Source organism: Oncorhynchus mykiss, chromosome 18 (assembly GCF_013265735.2).
Source record: "Oncorhynchus mykiss isolate Arlee chromosome 18, USDA_OmykA_1.1, whole genome shotgun sequence".
In the NCBI taxonomy this organism is placed as follows: Eukaryota; Metazoa; Chordata; class Actinopteri; order Salmoniformes; family Salmonidae; genus Oncorhynchus; species Oncorhynchus mykiss.
In genome coordinates, this window is record NC_048582.1 from 27,387,789 (window position 1) to 27,410,893 (window position 23,105).

Below are 23,105 nucleotides of genomic sequence, written 5' to 3' on the forward strand. Positions count from 1 at the left end.
TACGACGAAAGGAGCAAGGAATTCTGGGTCTTAACCAGGAAATGCTACAGAGTCTTCAGAAACAATTGTTGCCAAGCAGACAGAACAGCATGCACAACTTAGTATGATGTTCCAGAACCGGTCACTTTATCACAGGCTATGCTTCTATGAGGAGACTACCATGTCTGTTTCATTATCAGTGCAGTGGAAGTGGCCCACCAAAAGGACACTGTCACGAGTTGTTTCCATTAACTTGTCCAGCGATTCAATTCATCAAAGAAATCAGGGGTGTGCTACGTTCGCTTGAACGTTTGCGGAACAGTTTGTACTGAATGACACATTTTCCTAAAGTTTTTCATATGTTATTGAACACTTTGAAGTGGGTTTGCCATGGTGTGGGTTAAAGCAATGAGTGACGCATTTAAAAGACAGCGGTGCATTTTGAACCCACACCCCTCCATGTTTTTTCAACTGATAGTTTCAGTACAGCACAGTTTCTGTTCCGTTCCGTTATGTACTGAACGTAGCCCTGTTAACTCTGGCCAATCACAGTGAGGGTTACCTGAGGACAGTGTGTTGACAAGAGGACAAACTATTTGGAAGTGACCCATCTCAACACTTCTGATATGCCCTCAGAGAGTGGTACAGGTGGACAATAGTATCTCTCCAATCCCGGAAAGCCTCCACTAACAGGACATTGCTGTTTCCCCACCTTAGATTAATCATTTAGTGAGAATTTCTCTGGTCACAAATGACACATGAAAAGCACAGTTGCAGTTAATGTAGAATTCAAGTTGGGTCATGTTCAGTAAGTCACCAAACTGAAAACCTTTTTCAAACAGAAGGTTCTACAGATATGTTGCGAAATGATTTTCTACAGTGTGTCCTACTAAGCATGCCACTAAGCATGCTGTGTTGGAGGCTGTAAAAAATGTCAATGCTTGAGGATTAACAAAGGTTTTTAATAAAAGGACAAACCTCAAATGTGCTGTATGTAATTACACTAAGCAGAGCAAACATTTAGACATCCATCTCATTTGATATGTTTTGATAAACTCAAACTTTGCACATATTTACATTGTATTGGAATGACTGGCAAGTACTTTACACCACCGATTAAGTTGTACTTTAAAGTATTATTTTCTTGGGGTATCTGTACTATTACTTCACTACATTCCTATAGAAAGTATTGTACTTTTTATTCCATACATTTTCCCTTCCAACCAAAAACTCGTTACATTTTGAACGCTGAGCAGGACAGAAAAAAAAAAGTGAAATTCACACACTTATCAAGAGAACAAGTGGTCATCCCTACTGCCTATGCTCTGGCGGTCTCACTAAACACATGCATCTTTTGTAAATAAATGTCTGAATGTTGGAGTGTGCCCCTGGCTATCCTTAGGAATTTGAATTTATACTTTTACTTTTGATACTTAAGTATATTTGAGCAATTACATTTACAACCCAAATAGTTTTAGACTTACTCAAGTAGAATTTTACTGGGTGACTTATTTGAGTAACTTTCTATTAAGGTATCTTTACTACTACTCAAGTATGACAATTGGGTACTTTTTCCACCACTGCTGGCCAAAAATACATAGGAAATATGAGAGGCAGAATTTGGGGGCCTGTCTTTGACAAGGGGAATGCTGGACAAGTGTCTGTCCGCCTCAGAGTTGAATAACCAACCTCTTACGGACTTGTTTCTTTTGCACCATCTCCATGGAAACTGTGGCATCATACAAAGGCACTGGGTCCTCTAGCTGGGGCCTGCATAAGACAGAGGGCAATGTGAGCGCTGTCCACCAGGATAAACAAACTCAAACATACCAATATCAAACATACAGTATAACCATGCTTACTCAAACATTTTTCACCCCTCTTTCGTGATATCCAAATTGATAGTAACAGTCTTGTCCCATTGCTGCAACTCCCATACAGACTCGGGAGAGGCGAAGGTCGAGAGCCATGTGTCCTCCGAAACACGACCCCGCCAAGCCGCACTGCTTCTTGACACACTGCTCGCTTAACCTGGAAGCCAGCTGCATCAATGTGTCGGAGAAAACACTGTACAGCTGGCAACCGAAGTCAGCGTGCATGCACCCAGCCCGCCAAAAGGAGTCGATAGAGTGCGATGGGTCAAGGACATCCCGGCCGGCCAAACCCTCCCCCAACGACGCTGGGCCAATTGTGCGCCACCTCATGGGTCTCCCGGTCGCGGTCAAACCCAGTCTGTAGTGGCGCCTCAAGGACTGCAATGCAGTACCTTAGACCGCTGTGCCACTCAGGAGGCCCTTGCTTATTCACACTCGCACTGCACATACACTCATTATTGCAGTTCTGCTGTACCTTAAGGTCCCAGTGGAAAGCTTCTCCACTATATCCTTCATGATGTCTGAAAAGGAGCATGTAAGGTTAACATGTAACACAAAAGCAATTATATTATCATCAATGCTCAATCCCTTATATCAGATTTTCATTTTAATATGTTTGTTTCATCTCAATGAATTAGAGTTAGATTTTAAATTCCTGCCTCCTCCAGAGGCTGACCCAGAGGGGCTGGGTAGGCTAAAGGATACGGAGGTACCTCCCCTGGCGGGCACTGGATGCCCCCCACACCTCCTCGTTGAGGAAGGACAGGGAGGCGGCCTTCAGGAAGAGGCTGCGGCTATCTGGAGGGTCCAGCTATGAAACAGAAGAGACGAGCGCAGATTAAATCCCAAACAAAAGACGTTGTGTACTTACTTGAGCAAATCCACTTGAAGGTCAACGGGAAGACTGCGATAAATACAGTTGAAGTTCACATACACTTAGGTCGGAGTAATTAAAACTAATTTTTCAACCACTCCACAAATTTTGGCAAGTCGGTTAAGGACATCTACTTTGAAAATGACAAGTCATTTTTCCAACAATTGTTTACAGACAGATTATTCCACTTATAATTCACTGTATCACAATTCCAGTGGGTCAGAAGTTTACATACACTAAGTTGACTGTGCATTTAAACAGCTTTGAAAATTCCAGAAAATGATGTCATGGCTTTAGAAGCTTCTAATAGGATAATTGACATCATTTGAGTCAATTGGAGGTGTACCTGTGGATGTATTTCAAGGCCTACCTTCAAACTCAGTGCCTCTTTGCTTGACATCATGGGAAAATCAAAAGAAATCAGCCAAGACCTCAGGATTTTTTTTTTGTAGACCTCCGCAAGTCTGGTTCATCCTTGGGAGCAATTTCCAAACGCCTAAAGGTACCACGTTCATCTGTATAAACACCATGGGACCATGCAGCCGTCATACCGCTCAGGAAGGAGACGCGTGGTGTCTCCTAGGTATTAGCGTACTTTGGTGCGAAAAGTGCAAATCAATCCCAGAACAACAGCAAAGGACCTTGTGAAGATGCTGGAGGAAACAGGTACCAAAGTATCTATATCCACAGTAAAACGAGTTCTATATCGACATAACCTGAAAGGCCACTCAGCAAGGAAGAAGCCACTGCTCCAAAACTGCCATAAAAAAGCCAGACTATAGTTTGCAACTGCACATGGGGACAAAGATCGTACCTTTTTGATTAAACAAAAATAGAACTGTTTGGCCATAATGACCATCGTTATGTTCGGAAGAAAAAGGGTGAAGCTTGCAAGCCAAAAAACACCATCCCAACCGTGAAGCATGGGGTGGCAGCATCATGTTGTGGGGGATCTTTGCTGCAGGAGGGACTGGTGCACTTCACAAAATAGATGGCATTATGAGGATGGAAAATTATGTGGATATTGAAGCAACATCAAGACATCAGTCAGGAAGATAAAGCTTGGTCGCAAACGGGTCCAAATGGACAATGACCCCAAGCATACTTCCAAAGTTGTGGCAAAATGGCTTAAGAACAAGAATGTCAAGGTATTGGAGTGGCCATCACAAAGCCCTGACATTAATCCTATAGAAAATGTGTGGGCAGAACTGAAAAAATATGTGCGAGCAAGGAGGCCTACAAACCTGACTCAGTTACACCAGCTCTGTCAGGAGGAATGGGCCAAAATTCACCCAGCTTATTGTGGAAAGCTTGTGGAAGGCTACCCGAAACATTTGACTCAAGTTAAACCATTTAAAGGCAGTGCTCCCAAATACTAATTGAGTATATGTAAACTTCTGACCCACTGGGAATGTGATGAAAAAAATAAAAGCTGAAATAAATAGATCTCTACTATTATTCTGACATTTCACAATCTTAAAATGAAGTGGTGATCCTAACTGTCCTAAGACAATTAATTTTTACTAGGATTTAATGTCAGGAATTGTGAAAAACTGAGTTTAAATGTATTGGGCTAAGGTTTATGTAAACTTCCGACTTCAACTGTACACATTATTACAGGAAACACCATTAACCCAGATCTCTTCACTCCTCCCAACATAACAGACCTTGCACACTGCCAATGTTTTTTTGCAGTATGTTTAACTTCTCAGAAAGCACACATTAACAAGCTGTAACAAACAAGCAACATTTCAATCACCCATTGTATGTATGAGTGTGACAAGTATTGATGAATAAATATTGTCATATGATGACTAGTGGAACTGAACTGCCAAATGGCTGCTCTAATCCGACACGAATGGATGGAATACTTGACTGCAGTCTACCTGCAGGTTTTGCTCAGTTGTAACCCAGTGACCTCCGACCCCGAGCAGGGTGATGATGTCATGCTTGTAGGGCAGAAGACACCTGGCCTCTGGCTCCTCCTCATGCAATCTCACTGGAGGAACACACACATCACCACAATCACTTCGAAACACACCTCTTAAGCTTGTGTCAGGGGTATAAAAACAACCGGGCACAACAATGACTCCATTTTCCTTCTATTCCTGTTACAAAGCTTTACCGTTGTGTTAAAATACAAATCACAGAAGCATACACTCACAGCACTACGATTCATGTTAGACAAAGCTAGCTAGCATAATGGATAACAACAATCTATGGCCCTACATTGGCTTCTTACCTCCAGAGTCAATGACAATGTCCACCCCTAGACCGCCTGTCTCTTCCAAACAGGAATCCACCAGGTCCACCTTGGTATCCCACACACCTATCACTCTGGCTAGACACAGGACAGGGAAATCCCTTATGAAGGCTACATGCCAAACAGTGTGCAAACAATAAATAAGCATTTTCGGTACTCCATTTCCATTGACCTGCAAGGGGACACACACACACACAAGACTTACCTACAAGAGACTCTCGCACTCCTAGAATGTGTGATTTGAGTCAAAGGAGTGACAGAGGTAAGAGTGGTAACAGCGGAGAATGAGAGAGGAAACAGAGAGCATAGACTAGGATTAAATACTACGGGACAGTTTCCCTGTGAATTTCCATCTAGCATGCTTTTCAGTCCGGGACTGCTTAACCTGTGTCTGAGAAACCGCCCCTGTGTGTTGCTGTCAGAACTTTACTACCTTATTTTTCATGATGAGAGTAGTTTAGGTAACTGATAGTAACACTGTCTCTTCACATCCATTATTACCCGGCTGCATCAATTTACAATCCTCAACTTCAACACATTCTCTACTGTGACACCACTTGTCTATTCACACACACACACACACACACACACACACTGGCCCCCTCCCTGTTCTCACCGACGCTGGGCCGAAGCTGCTCCAGGAACTTCTGGTCTTCGGAGGACAGAGCTGACGCCAGTACTTTAACCCCATGGTAGTGGGCCAGCTGGATGGACAGAACTCCAAAGGGCTGAAAGGCATAAACACAGCCAAAATAGCAGTTTGTAGTCTTGTTCTCTTAAAGACAATTGTGTGCTACTATTAAGATTCTTTGCTGCCATCTTCTTGTGATGTCCAATTATGGATTTCTACAGTCCCATTGAATGCTCAGATGAGGGGCCACTATGGGGAAATACCTACACTGGCTCCATCCAGCACCAGCAGTGTGTGCCCGGATGCCATACGGGCTAGGGTATGGAGGGCTGTATAGGCCCGGAGTCCATCCCGAATAGCCCCTGCCACCTCCACCCATCTCAACTTCTCTGGCTTCTGCACTGGTGAACGAACACAAAAGTCACTCATTTATTGCAAGAAGAATCAATGACTTAATTTGTACCAACAAATCCCTTTATTCCTTTGTTAATTTGTACCAAAAAAATGCTAATAGATGCGATAGATGTACTTGTTTAACACTTGGATTTTGAACTTGTGCAACATACCAAGATGATTCTCGTTGATGACGACGGCTTCGCACAAACCAGACATCGCTGTATCCAAGGGCAGAATTCCTGTCATGCGAAAGAAGGGAAAAGCAAAGCCTAGATAAATACACCATGGTCATATCCAAAAATGATAAATGGGAAGGGTCTTTCAATAGGTTATCGGGAACATTGCCGATGACAATGTCAGAATCATCAAAATAAGGGGATGTTTTGAAGCTCTATGATTTATCCTTATGTAGCGGGTTCAGATCCCACCTGTAACATTTACCTACAACTTCATCATCAGGTTGGAAAAAGGTCACCTTAGGCCCAACTGAAGACAGAACAAAAATATTGCAAACGATTAAAGGTTTGTTCCAAAAATATAGTACGTTGTGAAATTAAATGTGCTAAACATCAAAGTCATAAACAAGGTCAATTACAATCCATGAAGTGGATATCCTGTTTACCTTGGAGGACGATCCCAACAATCTCCCTCCCTACTGGCACCAGGTCCCTTTGCAACTTTAGATCCTCATGTAGCTAACCAGAGGACAGAGGGTAAGGAAATGTGACAAGTAGCCCATACAGCCATACATGATGTGTGGTCTGGTAAGGTAGGCCTGTCCTACAGCAACCCTGACCAAAAGCAACATATACTTTGGTCCCCAATTTTTGTTTTTTCATTTTAAGCAGCATATTGAAAGTGACAACAGTAAGTCTTGTCCATTATGACTGAGACAGTAGGTATATTGCTAGGTTGACAATACAATGAGTATAACACACAGTTACACTTACTTTTAAATCCAGTGGACTAAGGGCACATGCCTTCACTTGCACTTTAACCTGGTTGCTACCGAGGTCACTGGGTACATTCTGTGACATGTTGAAAAGACAATCAGTGAGTTTGTCAAACAGCCAACTATGAGCCTTCCTGCTAAAAGTGTTGGCATGCTAGACTAAAGCGATAGCTACATTATTATGCTGGGCACTCACCGTTTCCTGGATGACAAATTTCGCCTCTGCAGCAGTTTCACCCACTTTACAGTAAAGCCCTTTCATGGTGGAAAAACTGTCAATAGGCAGGTGCAATTCACGTGCAATTAGAGCAACTGACGCCAGTTGGCAATTCTTTGTTTAACTGTACATTTAAAGTAGAAACTGTTCAATCATGTCAATGAGTATGCATATATCTTACAAAACAAATACATGTAATATTGGACATATGATATTAGCTAACGGTCTTCGGTTAAAAGAAAATGGGCAGAAAAATAGTTACCGTCCGCTAACTACGTGCATCAACAAATATTTGTATGGTTTCCTATAAATCCTACGTACGCCCAAAAATGTTGACACCGCGAGATTGGTTTAAGCTGCCCATTCGATTTTTGTTTTATCGCATTCACAGAATTCATTGTCAATCAATGATTATGGTCCAATGGGGCACTTCCATCAAATTTTTCCTATTTGTGATTAGTACAATTTTACGTCGATCATATTATATCGTTCGCTGATTGGCTCGATATTGCAGATACTCAGAAAATTCAACATCTCGCGGTAGTACCCCATTTTCCAATTTGCGTAGCCTTACGGCGGGCCCTTGGTGGAAGGGAATTTGCAGTTACAGGGGAAATATCTCGCTAAATCGACCGTTGCAGGGGAATTCGTTCATTTTTATCTTATAAGTAGCACACAGTTCCTTAGCTTATCAATTATTTAAGAATGGAAAACGAACGATGAGGTAAGAAAAATATGTTAATCAATCAGTAAAAATGTGGAAGAATTGCTGGCTAGCCTAGCTAGCTGGTAACAGTGGCAGTCAAGACGGTCGGTAGGAAATCGCTGCACTGCACTTATCAGCCCATTTCGTGTTATTAGCTAGCTAACCAGTCATATGCCATTGTATGCATTTTAGTGGATGATATTTCCAAGGTTCCTTACTTTAGCCAAACAAGTTAATTTGCGTTGAATGTGAAGTTAAGCAAGCTATCTAACGTTAGTTAGCAATTATTTACATTAACGTTAGTTAGCAACTAACGTTAGACGGATTAATCAGACTGTAATGCACAATGAATTGCTAACGTTAAATTATGTACAGGCTGAAACGTTTGTGTGCAAAATCGGGTAAGTGTTCCTTACAAGACAGAATGTTGAATATTTCAATTTACTCTACCGGTTGTCTCTGTGGTTCGTCTTTCCCTTCAGCTGCTCTTAATTTGAGACAAAATATCCACAATAAATGATTGTTTACCCGACTAGAGAGCAGGTAGGTAGTTACATATGTTATTATATTGTTGGGTTCGGCACCGAGGTAATAAAGCATGCATGGCTCAATAGCTATTGATGAGAGAGAACTGAATATCTAATGTAAAACTAATTTGACATAGGTGCCTAATTGAACCATATTACCTACCTACTGCTAAAAAGTTGGATAAACAATACTTTCCTGTGGATATTGTGTGTCAAATTTCGAGCATCTGGACAAGGACAAACTGCACAGACAACCGGTAGAGTAAGTTTCAACGCTATTTTCTTTTGCAACATTCTGGCTTTTAAGGAACATTTTACATGAGTTTTCACACGAATGTGTCAGACTGTATATACCAATGAATTATGATTTACAGCCTGACTAATCAGACTAGCTAGCAGCCAATCATGTAAGCCAACGCCTAGCAGACTGACTGGCTAGCTAACGACGGTCCATTGACAGTTAGCTGGTCAGTTAGCTTGCTACCTATGTATGCTTTAATTTTAATATTTTGCTTCGCTTCAATAGGAATGTCATGGCCATAGCTTTCTATTTGCAATAGAAAAGAAGGCTTTGGACCTAGCCATATCTAATTTGCTAGTTAGCTATTGCCAAAAGCTGGGTTGTGCCCTTGCCCTGACATCATTAGTCTTGCACAGGTTGGATTATTTTGTTTCTTTTGTTTAGCTAATGAAATTAATATCCCTCAAAAACGTGTCTACTCTAGGATATTTCTGTCTGACATCTCACCATGCCACTAGCATGCATTTGTGTGTGTTTGTCAGAGGGAGACCTGCAGAGAAAGAGAGAGTGAGTGTTTTTTAACAGCCATGTTTGGCATTGCCTCACACACACTCAGTAGCCCCACCTAAACCAAGCTCCACTGTCTGAATCTAGAAGCCATGCTTGGCTGTCAAGAAAGATCATATAAATTATTAATGTGCATTGAACTTTGTTGCTGTCAATGACACCCTACCCCAACTTATCTTGATTTGATGGGCATGAAGGAAGTGACATGCTTTGATTTTGGTCACAAGGCCATAGCATAGAGTGCTTTTTGCCACCACAGTTTCACTTTCCAGCGCTATTGCCTGCTGAGTTTTGGCTGACTTGTAGGAGACCCACTGTGCTGCTCTGGCGCAAATTTTTAGTGTTAGCATGCTAATTCAGTTATTTGGTTTTCTGCTTTGGCGTCTTAACAGCAAAGGCTGGGGGAACTGCTTTGCTGGACTTGCATCTCCCTCTCAAATGGGGCTTTGGATTTTTCTGTTTATCAGCTTTATTCAATACTATAGATTATGGCTGGGCGGTATACTGTATTTTACTATATACCGGTATTGATGCATGGACCATTTGGGGTTTTTACTTTACCTTCTATAACGGTATTTGAATATTTGATTTGTTAAATGTGATTTGCCTTGTGTAACCTTTTATAGTTTAAACCACTACGACGGTAGGCCGTCATTGTAAATAAGAATTTGTTCTTAACTGACTTGCCTAGTTAAATAAAGGTTAAATAAAAATAACTTGAGTCATCCCTCTCCACTCTCTCCATTCCTTTTTCTACACAGACCTATCCCCTCACTTTCCCTCTATTAAGAAATCCACAAGCGTTATAAAATGACACTTAGTTTATTTTTCTTACATCTGCAAACAGCTAGTTTGTTTTTCCTTACCATGTTTTAGCTAAATCATGTTAGCTGCTAATGCTAATAACTAGTTAGCTGGTTAGCTAGCTGGCTAGCTAGCTATTAAAAATACTTTGGTTCCTACCCTGTCACAATAACTCCTCCCTGACATTTTCATTTGTTGTCATATCAAACAACACTGTATTTAAAGTGCCCACTAATATTTATATTCCACGGGAGGATGGCTCATAATAATGTCTGGGATGGAGTATAATGGCTGGAATGGTGTGAATGGTATCAAACATGTTTGCAGCCATTATTATGACTTGTCCTCCCCTCAGCAGCCTCCACTGTTATATTCTAAATATAGAATTAGAATAAACATTCTATTTCCATGATTCCAAATGTTCACCCAAGTGTGTTGATCTAAATCGCAAGTCAAATCACAATTGCAACATTTGGTGACCAAATAAGTTCTCAATTTTTTGGGGCCCATATTGTGCAGCCATGTGAGGAAATGCAGAAAATGATTAAAGTGCAGTACATTTTTTGGTTGAATTGAATAGTATAAAACATTCAGAATGAAGTGACCCATTGAAATCACTTAGTATGTATGCTGCCACCCGAGGGGCACGTACTACTCATAAAGCAAATTTCTAAACATAAAATACTGTCATACTGAGAGAGAAAAAACTGATATGATAATTTGGCCATATCGCCGAGCACTACTATGGAGTCATGGCAAGAAAACAGCCAGCGCAATGTTCTGTGTTAAGAAATGCAGTCTTGTTGACGGTAGGTAGATTCACTATACACATAGTACTGACTTGGCTTTTGAACTGGGAATTTTCCCCTCAGGACTGGACATGGTGTGGTTATTGCAGAGGGAATTCCAGACTTTTCATAGCGCAGGGAAAACGGCCCACCAAACCTAATCGTTTCTGCGTTTTTACATTAACCTTTGACTGAGCTGATCTGCATCGGGGCTTATGGGCTGACTGATAGGCAGTGGGCTTGTGTTGTGTGTGTGTGCGCATGCACGTGAGGAGAGAGCTTTGGCTGCACAGTTGCAGATACTGCAGCGCTCCTATCTATCGCTCCTGGGTTGCTCAGCTACAGGGCAACCTTGACTTGACATTGGCTGGAGCATGGCGTTTCAGGTCCTCGACAGGAAAGTGTCACATTAAATTCCCACCAGCAATCCACACAGTCAACTGCAGTGCATTTTTCCCCCCAGCATATTTAATTATACTGCCAAAGCAACATGATACAGGTTACAGCTAGATATGTTTCAAAGAAGCAGGCAATGCCCTTGTCCTGGCGTACACCATAGACGCTGTTGCTAACCGAGTGCCCCGTTCCCCACCTCAACCTTTTGACCCTTGACCAGTGAACCAGAGCTGCCCTTTGGGGACCAGACTTCCAATTGGTTGCACAGCATTCACTGCAGGATCTGTGGGCCCGAGATAGACAAGCCATCTGATAGTTAGATAGTTGTATGATGGTTTCTTAAACACCAACTCCCCTTTATCCAAGGTCATGTTAGTTTGATGAGCGATAATTCTGATGTTGGTGCTGCAGTTGGGAGTAGGATTCCCTCATACTGTCTGCATGCAGTTTGGATCTCTCTTGGAGATGGTGGAAATAACTGTGTGTGTGTTGCACAGTTCTCACCTCTACAGTGCATTCAGAAAGTATTCAGACCCTTTGACTTTTGCCACATTTTGTTACGTTACAGCCTTATTCTAAAATGTATTAAATCGACCCCCCCCCCCAATCTACACACAATACCCCATAATTACATTATATAAATGTGTGTATATATTTTTTTAAACTGAAAAAATCACCTTTTTAAATAAGTATTCAGACCCTTTACTCAGTACTTTATTGAAGAACCTTTTATCAGCAATTACAGCCTAGAGTCTTCTTGGGTGTGATGCTACAAGCTTGGGACACCTGTATTTGGGGAGTTATTCCCATTCTTCTCTTCAGATGCTTTCAAGATCTGTCAGTGTTGGATGGGGAGCGTTGCTGCACAGCTATTTAAGGCTCTCCAGAGATGTTTGGTGGGGTTCAAGTCCGTGCTCTGGCTGGGTCACTCAAGGACATTCAGATACTTGTCCCGAAGCCACTCCTGCGTTGTGTTGGCTGTGTGCTTAGGGTTGTTGTCCTGTTGGAAGGTGTACCTTCACCCCAGTCTGAGTGCTCTGGAGTAGGTTTTCATCAAGGATCTCTCTGTACTTTAGGTTCCTTTTGGCAAACTCAAAGCGGGCTGTCGTACCTTTTACTGAGGAGTGGCTTCCATCCGGTCGCTCTAGCATAAAGGCCTGATTGGTGGAGTGCTGCAGAGATGGTTGTCCTTCTCATAGGCTCTCCCATCTCCACAGAGGAACTCTAGAGCTCTGGCAGTGACCATCGGGTTCTTGGTCACCTCCCGGACCAAGGCCCTTCTCCCCCGATTGCTCAGTTTGGCCGGAAGCTCTAGGAAGAGTGACACCTCCTTTTTATTCCTTTCTTCAGCCGATCCAAATGGGCCCGTGTCTATGCGACTTGGATCACTTCGTATGTCTGTGTTTTGCTAGCTTTTTCTCCTACACTTTTTTTGTTTGGATTTTTCACAATGCTTTTTTTGCCGCTATTAGTATTCTTCTGAGCAGCTCAAGGACACTATAAAAGTCACTTGATAACTTAAACAGCATCCCCACCTGTGCAGGGATTTTTCTGACATAGGCAGCACGCCCAAGGGTTTCTAAGTCCAAACGGAACATTTCCAAACTATGAAGTATTGATTTTGTTATTAAGTTTGAGCACAAGAACACAGCATTAGCCATGGCATATTTTCCTGCAATTATATGCATTATCTTTAAAACTGCAAAGTTTTCTCAGCTCCATGGCAGAATATGTAGAATCCTTGGAAATTTGCTTTAAAACTGCAACATTTTCTCTCAGTTTCATGGAGAAATTCCTAGAACTGCAAGAAATTAGCTTGAATGCTAAAATTGCTAAATACATTTAAAAAAAGATGGGGGGGGGGCTTCTATCGTTTTCTCAAATGAATCTGTGCCGACAGTGCCAATAAGTTTTTTGTGTGTAAAATAATCTTTTTTTTTTTTTTTTAATCTAATTTGACCAACATAATACATTTAATTCATATCATTACAAATCTGTTTTCACATCAATAAATGGCTTCATTATTATGCTACTTAACATGATTTACATAATTTAAGAGTCCATGGAAGTTTTTGTAGGTCAACTTGTTTTTTGGAGTCCAGCGTTTTGAATTATTTTAAATTCCGTTTTGATTTGTTTAAAAATTGTTTGAGGTGACAAGTTGTTTTATAGTCAATACATTTTGTCTTCCAAATATTATTGTTCACAATGCAGTCCACCATAGATCTTTAGTATTGTCAACCATTTGAGTATCAAAAACACAGTGAAAGACAGTCTTGCAATTTATACATACATCAAAATCAATTATTCTCATCAGGTACCATATTTATTTAGTTCTGTAGCAGTTCAATAAAATATGTTTTAAACTCATCACTACAATTTGGCATTTCCACGTCCCCTGCCACGCCCACCACCTAAGCCTATTTTTGATCCTGAAAAAACACTCCTGTGCCATTAGTCAGCCCCACTTGGTGCTGTTCACTTTAACTAGTAGGGTTGTGACCTGCAATATTTTTTCTGGTCCCAGGCATGCCGTTCCGGTACCTCTTACCGTGCAGGAGCTGATAGGACAGTCTATGACTTGGGTGGCTTGATTCTTTAACAATTTTTAGGGCCTAGCCCTAATAGGTTCACAGTCCCTCTACTTAGCCACTGTTGTCCTCCAGTGTGGCACTGCTGTTGACGTCAACATTACAGGCAAGAATGTGATAACAGTAGCGGCACAGGACTTTCACACCAGAGTGTGTCTAGGTGAGGGTGAGAGGGACGTGAAGTGGGGTCTATTATTACCTTCACCCCATGTCCCACTTAAGACGGAGAACAAAAACACATCAACTTCCAGTTCCACTGCCTCCCGGGTGGCGCAGTGGTTAAGGGCGCTGTACTGCAGCGCCAGCTGTGCCATCAGAGTCCGCGCCCAGGTTCGCGCCCAGGCTCTGTCGTAACCGGCCGCGACCGGGAGGTCCGTGGGGCGACGCACAATTGGCCTAGCGTCGTCCGGGTTAGGGAGGGATTGGTCGGTAGGGATCTCCTTGTCTCATCGCGCACCAGCGACTCCTGTGGCGGGCCGGGCGCAGTGCGCGCTAGCCAAGGTTGCCAGGTGCACGGTGTAGCCTCCAACACATTGGTGCGGCTGGCTTCCGGGTTGGATGCGCGCCGGAGGACGCATGACATTCAACCTTCGTCTCTCCCGAGCCCGTACGGGAGTTGTAGCAATGAGACAAGATAGTAGCTACAATTGGATACTATCTTGCCTCATTGCTACAACTCCCGTACGGGCTCGGGAGAGACGAAGGTTGAATGTCATGCAAAGGGTCGGAAACTTTACGGTAAATTTCCAGAATTCTTTTCTGGGAATTTTCCATGGCAAGTTAATTTTGCTTAAATGATCTAAAAACAGTGAACCTTTTTTGTGGGATAAGGAAATTCTAGTTCTTGTGGAATATTTTGGTTAAACTATCCTAAATTAAATGGAAATGCAACCCTCTGCATGCACAGTGTATTCTTCCATCACATGTGCAGTCAGTGCACTCTTCCATCACATGTACAGCTGATTCTCAAGATCTTGCATACAAATGAGATGCTATTGAGCCCATACTACTACACTGTCTGAGCCAAGGACTACATACTTTCTGGTAAGTTTTGATTACAATACTGGGTGGGGTGAATATATTTCATGACATGAGTTAGCTAATAAATAGTAGCCTACAGCAAAGTGTGCTTTAAATCATTTCAAACTTGTGAACAATTTCTGCAAGTTTGTTTTTGCTACCATGTGGGTTTTAGCTTGCTTGAGTGGTAATTCACCTGTTTCCATTCATGTTTCATTATAAAACATGTATCCTACACGTAAGTTGTTTACTCTTTATCTGTACATGGAATTGTATTATTTCCTTTTACTATTTTTTTCTAATCTTCACAGGAAAATGCCACGGGCACTATCTGATGTGTGGAGACATTTCACTGCAGCTGATGTAGAAGGAAAAACTGTGTACATTTGCAAATACTGTGCCAAATCATATGTGAAGAATGCAACAAAGATGCAGAATCATCTGGCCAAGTGCATAAAGTTCCCTCAGCGCTCTCAACACGCAACCTCTGACAAAAGACCCTGTACTTTTATTCAAGGTGAAAATGATGAATCATTATCGATAGCAACAGCTCATGGTCCTCCTGGAATCAGACGTTTTTTTGACTCAATGGAGGAACATAGTCAGAGAAATGCTGATAAATGTCTTGCTCAAGCTGTGTATGCAACTGGTTCACCTCTTGATGCTCACATGCAATGTGTATTTTAAGAGATTTCTGAATGTTCTTAGTCCAGCATACACCCCTCCAACCAGACATGCTTTATCTACTAATTTGCTGTTCAACAGAGTTCAAGTGAAGGTCAAGCAAATCATAGAGAAAGCAGACTGTATTGCAATCATCTCTGATGGGTGGTCGAATGTTCATGGGCAAGGAATAATGAACTACATCATCTCCACCTACTCAACCAGTATTCTAAAAGAGCACAGACACACTGGTCTCTACATTACAGATTAGCTGAAGGCAGTCATCAATAACCTTGGACCACAGAAGGTATTTGCACTGGTGACAGACAATGCTGCGAACATGAAGGCTGCTTGGTCTAAAGTGGAGGAGTCCTACCCTCATGTCACACCCATTGGCTGTGTTGCTCATTCTTTGAATCTGCTCCTCAAGGACATCATGGCACTGAAAACAATGGGATACACTCTACAAGAGAGCCAAGGAAATGGTTTGGTATGTGAAGGGTCATCGAGTTATAGCAGCAATCTACCTCACCAAGCAAAGTGAGAAGAATAAGAGCACCACATTGAAGCTGCCCAGTGACACCCGTTGGGCGGGTGTTGTCATCATATATGACAGTCTCCTGGAGGGGAAGGAGTCTCTCCAAGAAATGTCCATATTACAGTCTGCTGATATGGACAGCCCCATCAAGAGGATCCTCCTGGATAATGTATTTTGGGAGAGTGTGGTAAGCAGCCTGAAATTCCTGAAAGCTATAGCAGTAGCCATTGCAAGGATTGAGGGAAACAATGCCATCCTGTCTGATGTTCAGACTCTGCTTGCAGATGTAAGAGAATAAATCTGTAGTGCCCTGCCCACTTCACTGTTGCTCCAAGCAGAGGAAACTGCAGTTCTGACATACATCAAAAAGTATGTAGCCCATACACGCCGCAGTGTACATGTTGGACCCCAAGTATGCTGGCAAGAGCATCCTGTCTGGTGCAGAGATCAACAAGGCCTATGGTGTCATCACTACTGTGTCTCGCCACATTGGCCTGGATGAGGGCAAGGTTATTGGCAGTCTGGCGAAGTACACTTCCAAGCAAGGGCTTTGGGATGGAAATGCAATATGGCAGTGTGCCAACATATCACATCAGCCAACTGGTGGAAGGGACTTTGTGGATCTGAGGCTCTTTCCCCTGTTGCCTCCATCATCCTCCAAATCCCACCAACATCAGCTGCCTCAGAGTGCAACTGGTCCTTGTTCGGGAACACGCACACCAAAGCACGCAACAGGCTGACCAATACAAGGGTTGAAAAATTGGTGGCCATCAGGGCAAATTTGAGGCTTTTTGAGCCTGACAACGAGCCATCTTCAACAAGGTTGGAAAGTGACAGTGAAGATGAAGCCTCAGTCTGATGTTCAAGAGGTGGACATTGAGAAGGTCCAGGGAGAAGACACGGAAGCCTGAGAGGAAGACCGTCTAGAAACTAAAGCTTTGGTTATCATTTTACAGATGTTAAATGTTTTTGGGAGCTGCGATGATCATTCAATATTCTTTATTTTGTTGTTCAGTGAAATCATCCCATGTGAAGAGTCAACTCATTTGATTAAAGTTCAATTCGTAACAAAATTGTTTTTTATTTCTATTGGAAGGATTATAATTTGCAATTATGTCTACTTATGATAAATTGTTTGTTTCCATATGATATGGTAAATATATCAAATGCAAAAAACATTTAAATGGTATTAAAATTAATTATCACATTTTCCCATTAATTCCCACTGAAAGTTCCCACCTCCTGAATATTCCCCAAAATGTATAACCCTAGTAACACACATGTTTTGTTCACCATCTTAATACCCTCATCTACTTAATGAAGAGGGAAGAATTAGCCCAAAGAGTAATGCCCAGGATTTATTGCTTTGTCTGGTTGGTTGGTGTGTATCAGGGCTGTATTTAACTCCCCCCCCCCCCCCCCGAGATAACATGGTCAGCTCATACTCAGAGAAAACAGCCCTAAGCCTGACTAACTTAGTGTACTCAGGGCTTAGTGGACTCGCATCTGCTCTGGCAGGCCCAATGAGAGGGCCTTGACCCATGTCACCCTAAAGCACTCGTGTTAGTTACTAATCCATTATGCATACATACAGTGCCTTCAGAAGGTATTAACACCCCTTGACTTTTTCCAAGTTTTGTTGTGTTACCAGCTGTCAGATTTTTGGGTCACTGGCAATGTCAGTGGAATTATGTTTATCTAAAAAAAAATTAAATGAAAAGCTGAAATGTCTTGTCAATAACTATTCAACCCCTTTGTTATAGTAATCCTAAATAGGTTCATGAGTAAAAAGTTGCTCAACTAGTTTCATAATAAGTTGCATGGACTCACTCTATGCAATACCATTCTGTATACTTCTGGCCCTTCTTTGGTCACTGTGTTAACAACCCTCCAGGCAAGCTTCAATGCCATACAACTCTCCTTCCGTGGCCTCCAATTGCTCTTAAATACAAGTAAAACTAAATGCATGCTCTTCAACCGATCGCGACCTGCACCTGCCCGCCTGTCCAACATCACTACTCTGGACGGCTCTGACTTAGAATACGTGGACAACTACAAATACTTAGGTGTCTGGTTAGACTGTAAACTCTCCTTCCAGACCCATATCAAACATCTCCAATCCAAAGTTAAATCTAGAATTGGCTTCCTATTTCACAACAAAGCATCCTTCACTCATGCTGCCAAACATACCCTTGTAAAACTGACCATCCTACCAATCCTCGACTTCGGCGATGTCATTTACAAAATAGACTCCAATACCCTACTCAACAAATTGGATGCAGTCCATCACAGTGCAATCCGTTTTGTCACCAAAGCCCCATATATACCCACCATTGCGACCTGTACGCTCTTGTTGGCTGGCCCTCGCTTCATACTCGTCGCCAAACCCACTGGCTCCATGACATCTACAAGACCCTGCTAGGTAAAGTCCCCCCTTATCTCAGCTCGCTGGTCACCATAGCATCACCCACCTGTAGCATGCGCTCCAGCAAGTATATCTCTCTGGTCACCCCCAAAACCAATTCTTTGGCCGCCTCTCCTTCCAGTTCTCTGCTGCCAATGACTGGAACGAACTACAAAAATCTCTGAAACTGGAAACACTTATCTCCCTCACTAGCTTTAAGCACCAACTGTCAGAGCAGCTCACAGATTACTGCACCTGGTACATAGCCCATCTATCATTTAGCCCAAACAACTACCTCTTTCTCTACTGTATTTATTTTGCACCCCATTATTTTTATTTCTACTTTGCACATTCTTCCACGGCAAATCTACCATTCCAGTGTTTTACTTGCTATACTTACTTGTATTTACTTTGCCACCATGGCCTTTTTTTGCCTTTACCTTCCTTATCTCACCTCATTTGCTCACATCGTATATAGACTTGTTTATACTGTATTATTGACTGTATGTTTGTTTTACTCCATGTGTAACTCTGTGTCGTTGTATGTGTCGAACTGCTTTGCTTTATCTTGGCCAGGTCGCAATTGTAAATGAGAACTTGTTCTCAACTTGCCTACCTGGTTAAATAAAGGTGAAATAAATAAAATAAATAAAAAAGAGCATGCATTTAGTTTTTCTTGTATTTAAGAGCAATTGGAGGCCACGGAAGGAGAGTTGTATGGCATTGAAGCTTGCCTGGAGGGTTGTTAAGTGTCCAAAGAAGGGCCATAAGTATACAGAATGGTGTCGTCTGCGTAGAGGTGGATCAGAGACTCACCAGCAGCGAGAGCGACATCATTGATGTATACAGAGAAGAGAGTCGGCCCAAGAATTTAACCCTGTGGCACCCCCATAGAGACTGCCAGAGGTCCGGACAGTGTAGGTGTAGGTAGACCTTACAGTGAAATGCTTACTTACGAGCCCCTAACCAACAGTGAAATTGTTTTAAATGATAAGAATAAGAGAAAAGTAATACAAGAGCAGCAGTAAGAAATAACATATACAGGGGATGCCGGTACAGAGACCAGGGAGGTTTTCCAGTACCTCAAAGAAGGGCACCTGTTTGTAGATTGGTAAAAATAAGAAAATACATTATCAAAATAAATAACGTTTTTATTTCTTAGGTAATCCATTGTAAAAAATAAATAAAAAATAGCTATTGTACACTCGAGGTTGTGCAAAACTACTTTTTTAGCACAGCGTGCTGATGTTCAGTACTCGTCCCCACCTCGTACTTATTACTGCAGCACAGCCGTGCTAAAAAAAGGTTGTTTTGCACAACCTCGAGTGTACAATTGCTTTTCTACAATGGGTTACCAATGAAATAAAAACGTTTATTTTGATCAATGTATTCATATGCTACTTAAAATGGGCCTAGTCCCAACACGTTTCTAGCCAAGCCAGCTGGCCGTTCATTCTATCAGTTATGTTGCCAGACACAATCGTTAAGTATTTTTGTTCTATATTTATGGACACAACCCAGTCGTTGGTTCTAAATGTGCCGTTTCCAGTCTGGCTGGCAACACTCTTATCCCGTGTTTGCTAGCTAGCCAACTATGGCTAACAGTCGCGTCAAACCGTGCAGCTGGAATAACTGCAAAATGACTAAAGCCAATCGTAACTGTGTTGAAATGATAAAGAGATCTACATTCATACAGTTAGTGTCCAGCTCCCAAAAAATAAATGAAATGAAAGCAAGACAAGTCGGGGAGCATTGACAATTTACAAAAAAGATGGATGGAGGACCATTTTTTTCCACACTCACTGTTCTCTAACCGTTTCCCTTTGGCCTCTACTAGTTTGAGCTGTGAAAATGTGCAGAGGAAGCGAAACTGGGACAGTCCATGTTGTCCAATGAGCAGGCAGAATGTTGTTCTGCACGGTTGACCTGTCCCCTGAGCTGTGAGTGACACTGCAGTAGTGTTGCACGGTATACTGATACCAAAACATCAGGATACGTATGTTACCAACATTTTAGAATACCTTAGCACTGTTTCGTTTGGTAGAGCTGAAAAAGTTGGTAGTATCAATCTAAATAACCTACTGGCGCCTTTCTAAAAGGTTTATACATTCAGTTAAGTTTAAGCAACATTTAAGTTTAAGCTAATTCTTCCCTCTTCATTAAGCAACATTTCTTGTTTGCACAGGCCCAGTAATATCCACTTCACTTTCCTGCTCATATCCTACCAACCCTCACTCACCGGCTTTTGTCTGTCTGCTCTTCATGCGCGTATATTCCGCTGTCAGTTGTTTTATTTATTTAATTTAGCCGTGATGTCGAGCAGAGATGCAGACCCGGATGAATCTTCTGTTGTTAGATTTGTACATTTTGTTAAATTGGAGAAGTATGCAAAGCGAGCAATGTTGACACATTGTATAATTTAATTGCCTGTTATAACCAAGAACACAGACCAGTCTGAGGAGACTTTGCACGTTCTGTCATACAGCCTCTGAGTGCCAGATAGGGGAAATGGAGCACCTGCTTCGTGACAGGCATGCTTGCAGCTTTACAACAAATAACGGCTCGTCTGTAGCCTAAACGGTAATAAATAAATAAAGAGACCCGTTTTACCGATGCCTTTTTTTCTTTCTGCTGTGAGTCGCACGCTTTTTATATAATTTCACAAATCGTGTCGCGCCATTTTAAACTAATGCCTGGTCACTAATTATTGGTTTGATAACACACGTTGCTCCGTCATGTTACTTAGCTAGCTAACAACCTGGTAACTTGAAAGTAGGTTTAAGCTAACTTGATTGGCACAGCAAGAAGGGGTCTGCTACTCTTGAGATGTGCTTCAAATGTAGGATTCATATAGGCCTAATGTAAGCCTAAACTATATAAAAACTATTTATTTCTGGTGCTCCTTAAATTCTGTTTGGTGCCTAACGTTTTAAAAGTTGGGAGCAGTATGTGTGTTTGTGGGAGAGAGATAATGCTGTGTGTGCTTATGAGAGGGAGCCCTAGAGAGAGTGTGGAAGGAAGGGAGAGAGAGTGTGTCTGTGTTAACTAAAGAGTGAAGAAGGTTTCATGCAGTGTTTTCCCTTTACTGGCACAATGACAATGTAGATCATTATGCATGTATATTCCTTCCTCCCATTCCTCCAGCCAAATCACAGGTAGGCCTTTGCGAATATCCAACTCCATGCGATGTCCTTCAAAAATGCATTATGTAGGCCTATCTTGTCTTCTGCGGAATAGGCTACGTAGCCAGTTGATTACTGCCGCATGTTTCCAAGAACAATTCTCCCAATCATCTGTGTTGCCATCTTTGTGTCTGCTTGCTGTCTGTCACAGGAGTTCAACTTTTAACACTGCATTGGGCCATGCCCTCCCGCAGACTTTATACCTCTGCGATGACATCATGTGCGGCGGCGGTGCACTTGTCAACTAGCCCCAGCCCTAGGCGTCTAGCCTGTCTGTCTTATAAGGGGCGTTCCACCACAACAGGAGCTTGCTAAGTGATCAGATTATGCAGATAAATCCACCTTCCAGTCTCAGACCAGTGGCATCAGAGCCCCGGTCCTGTCTGGCTGGAACAACAATGCGCAAACTGATAATTCCATAGGGAGGGAAGGTTAGAGAAGGATTCTATCTGTGTGGATGCATCCCAAATAGCGCCATATTCCTAATGTAGTGCACTACCTTGACCATAGCCTTATGGGCCCTGGTCAAAAGTTGTGCACTATAAAGGGAATAGAGTGCCATTTGGGATTCCGCCTTTCCTATGCCTCTCTCTCTCTCTGAACTGTCCAGGGAAACACTCATCGCCACCAATGACAATCAGAGTTAGAAAAGTTTAGAGGGAGAAACTAGGTCAGAGGGACAAAACAGCCTTGCCCACCCCCTCCCTCATTTGCTTGGTATGTGTGAGGCGTGCGTGTCTGTGAGCCAGTAAGTGTAAGGCTAGCTCAGTGTGTGATGAGGCTCTTGTGCGCCTCTCCAGGGAGATGTGAATGAAGTGTAGGATGGTGAATCGCTGTGGAGCAGCATGGTAATCTGCTCTGTCTGCTCTTTGTGTTGACTCAAGCCTTTCTGCCTGGAGGACCGAGAGAAGCTGGCAGCAGCGTCAGTGCACTGCTTGCCTGGCTTTGCTCTTACGAAACAGAACCCTTCACAGCTCCGGAAAGTCACTCCTCCTGTAATTAACGCACACGAACAAGCTTCTTTTTTTTCTCTCTTTTTTTTCTTTACCAAACAGAAACTGCGTAGTATGGGAATGTCGTAGGAAATTACTTATTTTTTTGTGAACAGAGAGAAATATACAGTGTTGTGTCTCTGTTGTTGAAATGTTTCAGCCTGCTTGGGGCTCCCACTGTGAGGGCTGTACGGGAGGGGTGGTCTGGCTCTGATTAAAATGTCTTGGGTGCTGCTCCCTTCCCCCATTTCTTTGTTTTACTGATACTCCGGCTATGGCCGTCCTCTCTCACCATGACGTTTGCACAGCTGGGAGATAACATTGGCCTCTCCTCCGTCCCATTCCAATCTTCTCCCCTCTTTGTATGTCATTCATCCACTTTATAGAAACATGACGAGGGCCCCTCCATCCCCCTTAATAGAAACATAAAAATAAATAAAAACACGAGTAATGATAACTTGGCTATATAGACTGACTCGGTACTGGTATCCAATGTGCAG

At 42.4% G+C, this 23,105-nt stretch overlaps 2 protein-coding genes across 7 annotated transcripts in view; one reads left to right on the top strand and one right to left on the bottom strand.

Moving 5' to 3' along the window:
* Positions 1-920: 920 nt before the first annotated feature.
* LOC110495941 (quinone oxidoreductase-like protein 1) lies at positions 921-7,552 on the bottom strand. Of its 2 annotated transcripts, XM_021571478.2 has the most exons (14): positions 7,449-7,552; positions 7,166-7,241; positions 6,968-7,045; positions 6,640-6,712; positions 6,459-6,503; positions 6,188-6,256; positions 5,889-6,022; positions 5,607-5,718; positions 5,196-5,216; positions 4,970-5,068; positions 4,614-4,726; positions 2,559-2,664; positions 2,329-2,374; positions 921-1,749 (listed from the first exon to the last, which is right to left on the bottom strand). In XM_021571478.2, the coding sequence occupies exons 1-14, from the start codon at positions 7,466-7,468 to the stop codon at positions 1,650-1,652; spliced, it is 1,092 nt and encodes a 363-aa protein (XP_021427153.1). In that variant the 5' UTR covers positions 7,469-7,552; the 3' UTR covers positions 921-1,649. The 2 variants fall into 2 exon arrangements, with proteins under 2 accessions (XP_021427153.1, XP_021427154.1); XM_021571479.2 differs by lacking the exon at positions 5,196-5,216.
* Positions 7,553-7,729: 177 nt separating this feature from the next.
* The window catches only part of LOC110495939 (intersectin-1), a 61,710-nt gene continuing 46,334 nt past the window's right edge, over positions 7,730-23,105 (top strand). For 3 of the 5 annotated variants that reach the window (XM_021571474.2, XM_021571475.2, XM_021571477.2), the window contains exon 1: positions 7,731-7,910. The gene's annotated coding sequence lies outside the window, so the exon portion shown is untranslated. Of the gene's footprint in view, positions 7,911-23,105 lie in introns of all 5 variants that reach the window. The other 2 variants (XM_021571473.2, XM_036952448.1) reach the window with 1 other exon arrangement.

What these genes read in the sequence shown, in the direction of transcription:
- LOC110495941 (XM_021571478.2), bottom strand. Translation starts at nt 7,468, where the DNA reads ATGCACGTAGTTAGCGGACG. An exon ending in AATTTGTCATCCAGGAAACG is followed by an intron (nt 7,046 to 7,165) that starts GTGAGTGCCCAG and finishes AACATGTCACAG; the next exon opens with AATGTACCCAGTGACCTCGG. An exon ending in ACCTGATGATGAAGTTGTAG is followed by an intron (nt 6,257 to 6,458) that starts GTAAATGTTACA and finishes TTCGCATGACAG; the next exon opens with GAATTCTGCCCTTGGATACA.